This window comes from Protopterus annectens, chromosome 11.part0 (genome assembly GCF_019279795.1).
Source record: "Protopterus annectens isolate FY-2018-M chromosome 11.part0, PAN1.0, whole genome shotgun sequence".
Lineage (NCBI taxonomy): Eukaryota > Metazoa > Chordata > Ceratodontiformes > Protopteridae > Protopterus > Protopterus annectens.
The window spans coordinates 306,331,642-306,345,433 of NC_056745.1; the positions used below are offsets into that span (position 1 = coordinate 306,331,642).

At 37.6% G+C, this 13,792-nt stretch overlaps 1 protein-coding gene across 1 annotated transcript in view; it reads left to right on the forward strand.

Annotated features, from left to right (window-relative positions):
- Positions 1–13,792, forward strand: part of LOC122815360 (solute carrier organic anion transporter family member 1C1-like) — a 536,466-nt gene that overhangs the window by 109,947 nt on the left and 412,727 nt on the right. Inside the window, exon 2 of the mRNA XM_044087815.1 lies at positions 5,629–5,750. Within this exon, the coding sequence (XP_043943750.1) occupies positions 5,640–5,750 (111 nt within the window). The 5' untranslated portion in view covers positions 5,629–5,639. The remainder of the gene's footprint in view (positions 1–5,628; positions 5,751–13,792) is intronic.

Sequence of the window (13,792 nt, forward strand, 5' to 3'; positions counted from 1 at the left end):
TTAAAAACACAGGAGGAACCCCTTTGCCTGATAGAGGAGAGCCTTAATGACAGTGCTCAAGCTATATTATACTGCCTGTAAAGACAGAAAATATTATTCTTGACATAAAAGCCATAAATAGCGAGGCACAGTAGACTTTTAGGCAAACACACACAGTATATATATATATATATATATATATATATATATATATATATATATATATATATTTTTTTTTTTTTTTTTTTTCAGCTATTACATTGATTAAATGAACGTAAGTGTTAAATGTTTTTATTTTTAATTTATTCTTTTTGCATGCTCTGTATTGTTTTCATTTTTATTTGAAAAGAAAATGGTTTAACTTACTTATTTCAAGTAGATAGTTGTATTATTTTGATTTGAATTATTCCGGCTGATGTTTTACCTGTTGGCTAACAGGCTTATTTATTTTACAGGCACCTATATGAGAGGTTGGGATAATGGTTGGGATGTTTACCTTGCAAACAGAATATGCAGGGTTTCATTCTCACATGAAGTAATTGGCTAGGCTTAAAATGGCCCCTGAGGATAGTTAGCCTAGTACTAACCTTTGAACCTAGAGTGAGAGTGATATCAGCAAAGGTGTAGTCTTCCTTGATGAAGGGTGACTGATATGAGGTAATGCCTACCATTTACAAACTGAAAGGTTGACATATATGTAATGTAAACTGTAAAGGTATTTTGATGAATTTGTGACATCATCAATTTTGATGAATTTGTGACATCATCAAAACTTTGGAAGGGAGGTTGTTGCTGCTGAACAGTAACCATTTACCCACCTCACATTCTGTAACATATTGTGTGGTTGAGTCTGTATAATAATTTTGGGAAAGATTTTAATTACCTTTAGCAAGATTATACTGGAGGGCACTGGGATCAAGTATGCGATGAGTGAAATCCTGGGAGAGCCAGTGATTATAGTTCTGAAGTGTAACTGTAAAGTTTCATTCGTCATTGTACATTTATTGTACCCTGTTTAGTCCAGCTTCTCTTTGTATGTTAACTGTTGTGGTCTTGCTGGCACAATTCAGTTTCCACTGTGCTGGTTTTATTGAACACAAATTTGTCAGGATACCCCCACCCCACCCCCAAGAATCATGTAACTGTGAAAAAAAGGATAGTATCTTGCAAAATTCAAACTAGTAACAGGAAATCTTGTTTGGGAACTTATAAACAAAGGGAATGACTGGCTACTGAAAATGTTACAGGAGTTACTGTTTTATCTGGGTGTCAGAAATTTGAGGCTTAACAATGAGATTCCTGAAACTCTAAAAATTAAGTGTGATCTGAAAGACAAAATAGCAACAGCAAGTGAAACTCACTGTCACATATTAAAAACAGCAGTGATGGAGTTAAAATAATATGTCCATTTCACTATTAATAACAACCAAAACTGAGAAAAACACACTTTATAATAGCAAAGCTTTCGGATAAAATCCTTCCTCAATACTAATACAAACAAATCTAAAAACCAAATGGTTTAAATACAGGTCAATGAAGTCACATGATCAGCAGTCCAAAAATCATGTGACCACAAGTATATAAAACAAAATCATTAAAATTAAAAAAAAACATTAGAAAAAACATTATCGCAACCTAGTATGTTGCAATTTAACAAGAACAGGTTTCAGGGTAATCATATTATTTAAACCTGGAAAATGGTCAGAATTCAACCTAAGAATCCATTCATACTCTTTTAATTCAAGTAAATTACCACTATCACCACCTCTGGCAGGAGGCCGTATTACATCAATAACTCTAAAAGAGAATCTATGCTCAATACCTGAATCAGCTATGTGCTTATACAAGGCATTACTGTCAATGGCTCTTCTAATCTCCGATTTGTGTTCAATGATGCATTCTTTTAGCTTTCTAGTGGTCTTGCCCACATAGAATGCAGTACATTTCACACAACAGTTTGCCTCTTCGGTTTGTTCTACACCGAAAAGTGATGAACATTGGAAATCTGAGAATGTTTCAGATTTCCATAAAAAGCTGAATCTTTTTGAAAGAAAAGTGGGTACTTATAAACGCTTACAATGGCAGCGTTTTAGCTTCTCTGCATATCTAGATAAAGGCATCATCCCACGTGGCTTGAGAGTTCTCAAGATGACTTCATATGGGAACGCTTATCCAGAGCTTCTGAAATGGTGGCAGCAACTTAACATCAAGTTAAGTTTGGACTATATGAGTTTAATGAATGAATTCTTTTCAACTATCGAGAAGGAACTTAAAGATGAGATACTAAATATGGAAAATGAATTAATGGATATGCCTGTGTTTGAGTCTATGGGTGAGTTATATCAACAGCTACTTGACAGAACACAAGCATTGGATGACCGTTTGGAAGTAACGAAGAAGCGTAAGCTTACGCTTGATATCAACGACTTTCAAAGGGGTCATATTTTCTCATGGCCGAAAAATGATCAAACTTTTAAACCTAATGCTACAGTACATAGTAATAAGAGAAGTTTAGATGTTCTTGATGGCTTTTCTGAAACTACAGCTGATACTGCTCAATAACAGGAACCGGCTTTGGCAGTTTCGTCGAATCACTCGCAAGTGAACACGCCTACTTTGGTGACGTCAACGCTAGCCTCCACGAATGCTTGTTCTCAGTCAGAATTTAGTGACAAGCAAGATGGAGAGGCTAACTCGCGTTCCACTGTGGTTAAGAAGGCACAGCAACTTACATTTAATTTCTCTGGCAAACGCTTTCATCTAGAACAGCCGGAGGCTGTAACCGAGTGTTCCTCTCCAAGAAGGAAACCGTTTATGGGACAAACAGTTATCCCAGGCAAACGTAAGAATGAGAGCCCTTTAGGGCAGGGCAAAGTAAGTCGCAAATGACTAAAGACATTCTCAACCTTTCAACCTTTAACTTGAACTCTGCTCATTGTTCAGTACTACATAAAGGGCTTAATTTTATTCCTACAGCGAAGGGTGATTTAGTGACTGTGCTCACAGACCTTAAGATTTTCATTAGAAATGTAAATTTAAAAGTTTTGTTTGGTAACTCTGTCGTTAATGGAGTTTCATGTAAATGGCGCAGTACCTTTATACCTTCTAGTATGCCTGTGGTTACAGCATTTCATGATTTGTGTGAGAGGGAATTAAGAATGTTGTATTCTGATTGCAATATTTTGAGACTTTCTCGCTTTAATTTAACATTTGATGAGTACTAAGCGCTCAAACGTCTACAGGCGAGTAAAGATTTAGTGATTAAACAAGCCGATAAAGTTGAGGCTGTAGTTCTTATGGATCGGCCTAAGTATATATCTTTAGTTTCCATTCTACTGAATGATGTTGAGGCTTTTAAATATATTACATCAATAGATGTTAAAAGATGTATTAGTTATGTCAATATGGTGATCTATGATTTGCAAATTAGTGGTGATATTACTCTGGATTTATTTCATTTTTTTACCGTTCCTTGTCCAATTATCCCTTGTCTCTATGGGCTGCCTAAGATACACAAGTCGGTGACCAACCCCCCCCCCCCATGAGACCAATTGTATCGGGAGGGGGGTGGATCACCAAACCTATATCTATATATTTGCAAACACAATTGCAACTATATTTACCTAAATGCACTTCTGTGCTAAGAGATACATCTGATTTTCTTTGTAAATTGTGTGTCTGGTTTAATAGCATTGGTGGTTCCTGTCGACAAAGTGAGTATTTATTTGTAACGCTTGATATAGCATCCCTTTTTACTGTAATACCGCATGATTTTGGTATTGAGTCTATCAGACAATTTTTGATCTCCCAATCTTCTCTTGTGAATAGATCTGTTGAGAATATTTGTTCTCTTCTAGATGTAGTTTTGAGGAACAATATTTTTTTGTTTGATGAATGCTTATATTTCCAACTCACTGGTCTAGCCATGGGTACTTCTGTGGCTAACGCTTATGCCAACTTGGTGTTATACCAATGGGAGAAAGCTCATATTTATAATTTGGATAATTCTTTTGTAAGTAATATATGTTTTTATCAACGTTTCGTTGATGATTGTTTTATGGTCTGGAAAGGTTCCCTTTCACAGTTGAATGAATTTGTTCATTATTTAAATGCAACCACCAGTTTCCTGAAATTTAAGATGGACACCTCTGACAGTGAGATTAATTTCTTGGATGTTCAGATACAACTACATGAGGGTTCTATCCATACTAGTATTCACAAAAAGGAGGTAAACTCTGATAGATACATTAATTATTCCAGCATGCATGCCCCACATGTCTTTAAGGAGATTGTGACTTCACAGTTTAACAGAGTTAGTAGATTAAATACTGATGGTGCTACATTTAATTTACAGTTGGATGAGATGTCCAAAGAGTTTCTGGATAGTGGTTATGATTCTAAATTAGTTTTATAATTAAAAAATAAAGTTTTAGCCAATAGGAAGATAATATTGAAGCCGATATTTCTTGGGGATGATGTTGGTTCTGTTAACCCAGAATGTTCAAAAGTATGTACTAGGTATCTTACTAGTTATAATACCCTGACTTGTTTTGTAAAACAAATAATCCAGAGGAATTGGGTTGTACTAATGGCCTCTAGTGAGATTAAAGACATTCTTGGTGACAGGCCCTTTTTCTCATATAGAAATATGAAGTCCTTGAAGAGTATGTTATGTTACAAAGATTTTTTTAGACCTGTAGAGAGGACTTCTCCCACTAAGCCCGGTACGTATGGTTGTTTTAATTGTTCCTGCTGTTCTGATATTGTGGTTGGTTGCAGTGATAAGTTCAAACATCCTATTAGTGGTAAAGTTTATCAGTTTAATTTTTCTACCACTTGTGTTACATCGAATGTGGTATACTTAGCTAATTGTGTGAAATGTACTGCATTCTATGTGGGCAAGACCACTAGAAAGCTAAAAGAACGCATCATTGAACACAAATCGGAGATTAGAAGGGCCATTGACAGTAATGCCTTGTATAAGCACATAGCTGATTCAGGTATTGAGCATAGATTCTCTTTTAGAGTTATTGATGTAATACGGCCTCCTGCCAGAGGTGGAGATAGTGGTAATTTACTTGAATTAAAAGAGTATGAATGGATTCTTAGGTTGAATTCTGACCATTTTCCAGGTTTAAATAATATGATTACCCTGAAACCTGTTCTTGTTAAATTGCGACATACTAGGTTGCGATAATGTTATGTTTTTTCTAATGTTTTTTTTTTATTTTAATGATTTTGTTTTATATACTTGTGGTCACATGATTTTTGGACTGCTGATCATGTGACTTCATTGACCTGTATTTAAACCATTTGGTTTTTAGATTTGTTTGTATTAGTATTGAGGAAGGATTTTATCTGAAAGCTTTGCTATTATAAAGTGTGTTTTTCTCAGTTTTGGTTGTTATTCACATTTCCTTGCAGCTTGTTTTTTTGCATTTCACTATTAACACATGACATTTTTTGAAAGTTATACTTGTCAGAGTTCTAAATAATAAATTGTTTGATATGTGATTGTTGCTAAAATAAGAGAGGAATTCATTAACCATTACAAACACCTGACTAATGTAAGTTTATATGCTCAGTTTGAAGTGGGGCTACAGCTGCAAATCATGAATTAATGTATAATTATTTCCATTTTCCCCTTAGATTCTGCAAACATGGCAGCTTCCATTAAATCAAAAGATGTTTCAAAGCAAATGGTGAAATCCTGTAATGTAATGCCTGAGAAAACTGCTGTGAAAACGGCTTGTTTTGCACCCAATTTAAAGGTGAGTAAATGCAATCTGTCAGCAGAAATTTATAACAGAATATTCAATTCTTTGGAAATAATGACTTATTTAGACAGACTACAAGGAACAAAAAGTAATTCAGAGTTTGACAGTCTGCCCAAAGATACATACATTTTAAACAACTCCTTACATGGACAACTAATTACTAATACAAAATGAATGTATCAATAAATACAGATGCTGAATTTTTTTCTTTAAAATTTTATATTTTGATTATGTATATACAGTGATAGTTTCAGTTAAATATAAGAATGTGTAGTATTGTAAGCATGCACAAGTTATCATGTCCTAAACTCTACTTAACAGGACTATGCAGATAAAACAGTCTACCTGTCCCTGATAGCTGATATACCAGCTTTCATTCATTGATGACTTAATCAGGTATATTGTGTTTCCTATTTATACTGTGCAGTACTTCAGAATTCTGCTTATTCCACTGGCAGCATATACTTCGCTAGTATCACACTAAAGAAGAACTCGGATAAAGACTGCTTTACTGTGTGAGAAAACAGTAAGATATAAGGGGATTTTCATGTGACACATTTAAAACATACGGAGTTGAATAAGGCAGAAGGCTAAGGGGTGAGTGCCTTTGGTCACTGACTGTGCATCATATTTATCCCAAGATGCTATCCTCCAAAAAATGAAGCCAATCTAGTGGTCCCCTGCCATAAACAAACTCTACAACAGAAGAAAGAAACTGTTGCAAAAAAGAGTAAAATCCCATGATTGGAGGAACTCCCTGGTCAGCCTTAGTAAGAAGCTGAGATCCCTCATAAAATCCTTCAAAGCTAGTTACGAAAACAAAATCACCACTGATTCTAAAGACAACCACAAAGCATTCTATAGCTATGTCAAGAATCTCAATGGCAACACTCAGATCTGCTCTGAGTTGCAGCACAAATGGCACTAAATATATAGAACCTACTGATATTGCCAACATCCTGGCAGATAGATTCAGTGCTAACTTTACCCCTCTCTCACCCCCTAAAGGGCCCATCTGTACACCAGAAGAATGCAAAGTTCCTGTAATCATGGCTGCACAGGTAAAAACCACACTCTCCAAACCCAAGAATACAGCATTCATGGGACCTGACAACATCCCATGCTGCGTTTTACACGGACTACAAAACAAACTGGCACCCCACCTAAGTACCATGTTCAATTATAGCCTCACCTCAGGCTTTGTGCTCATTGAATGGCTCACAGTGATGGTTATCCCACTCCACAAAGGGGGATCCATCACAGACCGAGGAACTACCGCCCCATTAGCCTGATGAGCCTGGTCTGTAAGGCCATGGAATGTATCATCATGGTACTTATAAACAAAGACATTGGTAATCTCCAAACTCTGGACCCCACCCAGTTTGGGTTATTAAAAGGCAGATCATGTCTCCTAAACCTGATAGACTTCTTTGAAGCAGTCACCAAAGCCGTAGATGAGGGTAAGGTGGTTCACACAGCCTATCTAGATCTCGCCAAGGATTTTGACACCATCCCCCACTCTGGAATTATAGATAAACTCACTAAACTAGGTATAAATCCCTATGTCACAAGATGGGTTGCCAACTGGCTCACTGACAGAACCCACACTGCGAAAGTAGCAGACTCCAAATCCGACTTCAGACCAATGACAAGTGGAGTACAACAAGGTTCAGTCTTGGGTTCTCTCCTGTTTGGTATCTACTTCTCTGAAGTACAGGCTAACAAAGAAGATCTTTGGCTAACGAAGTTCGCAGATGACTGTAAACTAGGAGCCATAATTGAAACTCCTAACGATGTTGACATCCTACAAAAGGGCCTCATTGAGACAGATGCCTGGTGTCAAAGCCATGGCCTCAAGCTCAATGCCAAAACGTACATTGTCATCCCCTTTAGTAAAAACTCTGTACCCATGAACTACCACATAGGCAGTAGTAAACTTAACACCGAAAGTGTGATAAGAGACCTTGGGACACAGGTGGACAGTAGTCTCTCCTTTGATAATCACATCACCACAGTAGTCAGGAAATCCTTCTACGTGGCACACCTCCTCACAAAAGGTTTCTCATCCAGGAAAAAAGAGGTCATTGTTCCCCTCTCGTCGTCGCTCATTAGACCCATTATAGAGTACAATGGCCCTTTTGGTATGTACCTCACAAGACATCTACAATAACTGGAAAGGCCGCAGACATACCTCACAAAGAGGATTACCAGCTTCAAACAGATGCCCTATGCAGACTGTCTCAAAAATCTCCAGCTTTACTCCATCACATTTCACCTACTCAGAGGCGATCTCTGCCTAACATACAAAGCTATGTCAAACTCAGAGTTGTTGGACATGCTCCACTTAAAGAAATCCCAATCCCTCCAAGCTATACACTCTAGGGACCTAAACCTTGTCACCACAATAAACAGAACATGCTGGAGGGATAGATTCCTACCCCAGAGACTTCCCATACTCTGGAACAAACTACCTATCTATATCAAACAAAGTTCCTCATTAGCACTCTTCAAGAAAAGGGCAGCCACGGTGGTGCAGAGGTTAGCTTTGCCACCTCACAGCAAGAGGTTCTCTGGTTCGATCCTCAGCTGGGGTGCCTTCTGTGTGGAGTCTGCATGTCCTCCCTGTGAGTGCACGGGTTTCCTCCGGGTGCTCCGGTTTCCTCCCCCATCCCAAAGACATGCTTTAGGTAGATTGGACACTCTAAATTGGCATTTGGTGTGAGTGTGTGCGTGTGTGTGCCTTCTGTGGAAGGTTGGGCACCGAGGTGGCAACTCGACACCATAAAACTCCACTGCCAATCATGAGTGGACAGGTGATCCGCTGTGGTGACCCTTAACCAGGAAAAGCTGAAAGAAGAAGCACTCTTCAAAAAAATCTTGATGATTGGATGGGAAATAGGAAATTCACCCCAGGGATCACTTCTGTGGCTCTGCTTGACAGTGGCACAGGAAAATAATTTTCCTGGGTGGCGAAAGCCAGGGTACCTTTTTGGCTAGGCTTAAATAGGCCCTAGGGCCAATAGCCTAGTACCTACCTATGAACCTATGAACTATGTGCGTTCTCTGACTGCCTTATTGGTCTTGTAATGGGGACTGCATTTCTTTTTTGTTTAAAATGTTAAAGCAAATTCTATGCATCTGTGTATGACTATAATTTTCTTGTGCTAATTTATAATAAAGTAGCTCAGTGACTGAGTATAATTTTGCTACACTTATACAAGACACAGAGCTTGCAAGAGAAAGAACAGTCTGTGCATTGACATATGTAGTGTATATATTTTTGTGTCTGTGCGTGTGTGCGTGTGCGTGTGTGTGTGTGTATACATGGGTGAACATGAGAGTGCACATACATGAATGTTTGTAAGCATGGCAAAATAGAAACAGGCCTGTTTTTAAGTGCTTTAGAAATGTATTTCAGCAGTTTATGTCTGTTTTTACTTAAATGTATCTGTTTACTGGCTTCCAGTTTAAGGGATACAGTGTACTTCATAAGCTTTCCTGCCTTTTTTTCTTCTTTTTTGTTCAATGTCAAAACTCTTGAATGTGTGGTAAAATTTGCACAACACTCTCATGTTTAATTTTAAAACTGACTGCACTTTGCATTAAAACATTCAAAGAGCCATATACGTATCTTTATTTTTATGCTGTTTTATGAAATGACTGAATGCTTAAGTGGGATGAACATGTCCTGCAGAAAAGAAAAAGGATCTATGGGACATAGAAAGGAGAAACAGTTAATCTGTTTGTATGAGGTGTATGGGGCCATTTTGTATAGAATAGTGGCTGATCTAAGCAAAAGTTGGACTAATTGCTGTATATCCTAAATAGCTGGGAACACTTTGGCTTTCAGGCTATGCTTGATTTCCACTTTTATTGTTGTTTTCTTGTTTACTATTTACTGGGGGGCACATCTCAGCCCCTGTCTTATTGCTAAGTTGACTGAGAGGTAGGCTCCAGGCCTGGGATGTTGACATAATGTTTAAGGTGTTTACGTCCTAACCACAAAGTGCTGTGTTTGATTCTCCCATGGGTGAACTGGCTAACCTTTCAGGGTAGTTAGTCTAGTAATAAGCTCACTCATTAAGAAACTTGAAAAGTGGCCTGCACTCCTTCATTAACAGGAAAAGGCTGAGGGGAAACTACATTTCCATGCTTGTACTTAAGTTGACTAACTGTTTTTGCCATTTTAAAATGCTTTTCTGCATTTTGTTACTGCCTTTTGCATTTATTCCAGTGCTCATTTAATCTGTTTTGGCCAGATACGAGGTCATCTTGAATAAAGTCGTGGTTAATCTAACTGAAAGCTAGACTAATTACTGCATGTTCTAGGTATCTGAGTGCACTTGCATCAGGTTACACATTTTCCATTGGTTCTTTTGTTTTCTTTTTTGTTGTGTTTTGCAGGAGTGGTGTTTCTGTAGTGAGTAGTTGTGCAAGTAAATTTCTTCTCTTATGTAATATCGAAAGTGTACTCAAATCTAACTCCTGTGAATTAGACATTCGCTTATTTTCTGTGTAAATAGATTGCACTTACTCACTCAAGCTTCCCCTTATTTGCACTTGTCCGTGCAGCTCAAGTACTTACTGTTCTTGCCTTTGTGAAGTTGCAATGAAATCCATCACAAACTCTCATCATGTGGCTGTCCATCATGGAGAGACGACAATGTAAAGACTGACACATGCTCACTGAGAATGAACTCCTGCTCTACTCAAGGGCCTGTATCTGTGAAAGCTGTAAATACTTAGTCAAACTGGAGACTTTGAAATCTCAGTTAATTGCATGCAGTGAGCTTAACACTATCTTATCACATTCCCAGACTGTCAACACAAAATTGTCATAAACTGGTGCCATTAAAATATTTTTATCTAGAACTTTTAGGACTAGGCATCAGCCAAAGTCCTCAAATCTACCTCATGAATGTAACCTATCATCAACAAGGATAATCAACAAACAGCACACTGTGGCACTACAAAAACACAATTACAGAAGAGAGTTGGTCAACAAATAAGCACTAGACTTTAGGGAAACATGGCTGAGACAATGCATCTGGCAATCTCCTAGTCATAGGTGACTTCATAATTAGACTCACTGATGCTCCATTCACTAGGCTGAGCAAAGTCATGGTGATGGTTATCTGCTTCTCAGGTGCCAGGATTTACAATGCCACTAGGGCCCTCAAGTTCATTAACTCTAGGTACACTTGTGATCTGGTCATTGTAGACATGGAATTTAATGATCTGACACACACTCTCCATGCATCATATGAAAATGTAGTTGTTAGTGGATCACCACTTGGATTGGTACCCACCATTCCGAATCCTCCCATGATGGAATCATTTCAAGACTAATGAAGATATGTGGGTGATTGAGGTGGTAATAAAGAAGCATTACATTCTTTAGCTGTTATCACAGTGGTTGTAACCTTATGGTACACACAAGATATTAACACAGATGTCCATTTGCATTAGCCCTTTAATTTCTTTAGTTGTTATAATAACTGTTGGAGCGTTATGGTAGGAGTGAGCTGTTAAAACTGCTGTTTGTTTGTCAGACCTTTGTCTGAGAAGCCTCCTAGCTTAAGTTGTTGTAACAGCTATTCAGTTCTTTTGATCGATTTTTTTCAAATAACACCCTTAAAATCCACTTAAGAGATCTTAACTTCCCCTAAAATATAAATAGGACCTGCTGGTGAGACTGATATCTATCACAAAGAATCACTCTTTTATGGAATAGACTTCACTTGGATGTTCACTGACCATCTTTAAGTCAAACCTGCCTGAGCGGATCTGCAGTCATAACTTCGCCTTAGTTCTGGCAGCCTTGAGCCCTTACTGAAAGGAGTTGAAAGTAGGTATAAATTACTCTGGGCCCCAATCCCTCACTGGAAGGTGTCAAAACTAGGCATTAATTAAGATAACTACAACTCTGAAATCTTGTGACTAGGCTACAAATATTCCTCTGGATATCTATCTTAGTATTTACCTGTGAACCTATAATACCTTAAACGATACATACAAGATTTAAATGTTCATCCTTCACATAAATTCAGTTTTCAAGATATAGAATAAAATATATTTAAGCATTTTCAGTCCACCTATGCTTAACTACCTGTTAGAAAGCATTCCTTTTATTGACCAATACACTATTTAATTTATTCTATTTTCCTTTCTTTCTTTCTTTCTTTCTTTCTCTTTTGCTGTTAATGTTAGTTCAAAGTAACAGAAGATTGAAACAGAATGCTGATCACAGGATGCATAAAGCCAATGTTCTCTGTATATATTTCCATATAGTTTTATATGGTACTTGTTATATAGCTTTAATTCTAGGCTATTAGCACAGCAAATATTAATAGTGTTTTTAGTTTTTGTTATAAATCTGTCTCTTTTTTTACTGTTGATGGGGTTTTTATTTGTTCATATTGTATGCAATATCTCTGAATAAAATATATTTGTAAACAAAGCCAGGATCTGGCTGAATGAACTTCACTGATAAGAAGTCATTCTATTTAATAAGGCTTAGTTACTAACTGGATGACATGCAGAATAAACTGATGAACAGGGCAATGTAGGGATGAGAATTGTGAAGTGTCAGTATAAAAGGATATGCAATACCATATATTAGGACCTGATTTAAAAAAAAAAAAAAAGCTGAGATAGTACAGTAGAGTGAATCCACCAAGAAGGCATGCAATGCTGAGTTGTAAAGTAGGTATGCCCTCTCAATATGCATGAGTAGGAGGTGGATAGAAGAGAGTTTGCATAGTGAGAGCCTGCACTTCACTACATTGTTGTGTTCTGCTACCAGATTAACTCATAATGTGGGTCCATAATATTCAGTGTTATAAAATAGCATCATAGTTCTGATGCATATTCCAAATCTAGCTGATGCACTTGATACCAAAGTTGAATGCATGCATTTTATTACTGGCATTTTGACAGAGTATAGAGTTCCAGAGCATAACTAAAGTTTGTAGGAAACTGTATATACAAAGCTCCAGAGACTGCAAAACTAATTCCACATGCTTACTGAGTGGTGCAGTGCAGTCCCTATTCCACTGCACAATATTAAGTATTGTTATAACTATTGTTGAGCAATGCCAACCACTATGGCCAAGCACCATGGCTGCATTCACAAGTCCATTGTGTGGATTGGTATTACTTAATGTCAGTTTCACAGTCCCCAGTTTCCAAGTTTATATTCATCCATGAATCCACAGCATGGTATGTTATACAACTCTGTGCTACCTCCCTATAAAGATGCAGTCCTAAATTTTCCATGGATCTGATTTTAGCTGGTTTCAGATGTACGTTTATTGGATGTGAAATACACATCGCATACAAAATGTAGTCAGATAACACAGAATGAAACATAACCAATATGAGCTGTGAAGTCGAGTCTCTTGCTACATGAATAGTCATGTCTCAACCCTCTCTGGTTCATACATGTTTATAATTGCATCTTCATTTCAGCTTGTGCCAGCAGGCTTTCTCAGTAGATGGGGTCTGTAATGTTGAATGCTGCCTCTCATTTACTGGAATCCAGGCAATCTCCAGTTTTAATTGTATCCTGCTTATGAGTACAGTTTTAGGTTCCTAGGGCCCTTATATGCATAGCCCTGCAAGCCAAATGTGTCCCACAAATTTGATTTATATAGATGGTGATTTACTGACTATTTTTGTCCATCAAAGGCATAGGAGGCAGACCATGAGTGAGTTACTGATTACTCATCCATTGAACCAAGTTGTTTTATTGATGACAGTTACCCAGGGTGGTAGACTTCCATAAAGGTACTATAATGCATTTCTGGATATTGAATTTTAAGCTATGGCTTTGGCACCAATCATCTGTCTGTATTAGACCTTCCTGAAGAGTGTTCTCATATTGGGGTGATTCAATGACTGCTCCCAGTTTGCAATCCATGAACTTGGTCAGTCAAAGGTCTTTGACATTGGCTTTGACATCCAAGAAGTAGATGCCAAATAGGAGTGGGCCCAGCACAGAGTTTCTTTGTAGAATGGCTTCACCAATTCTAACC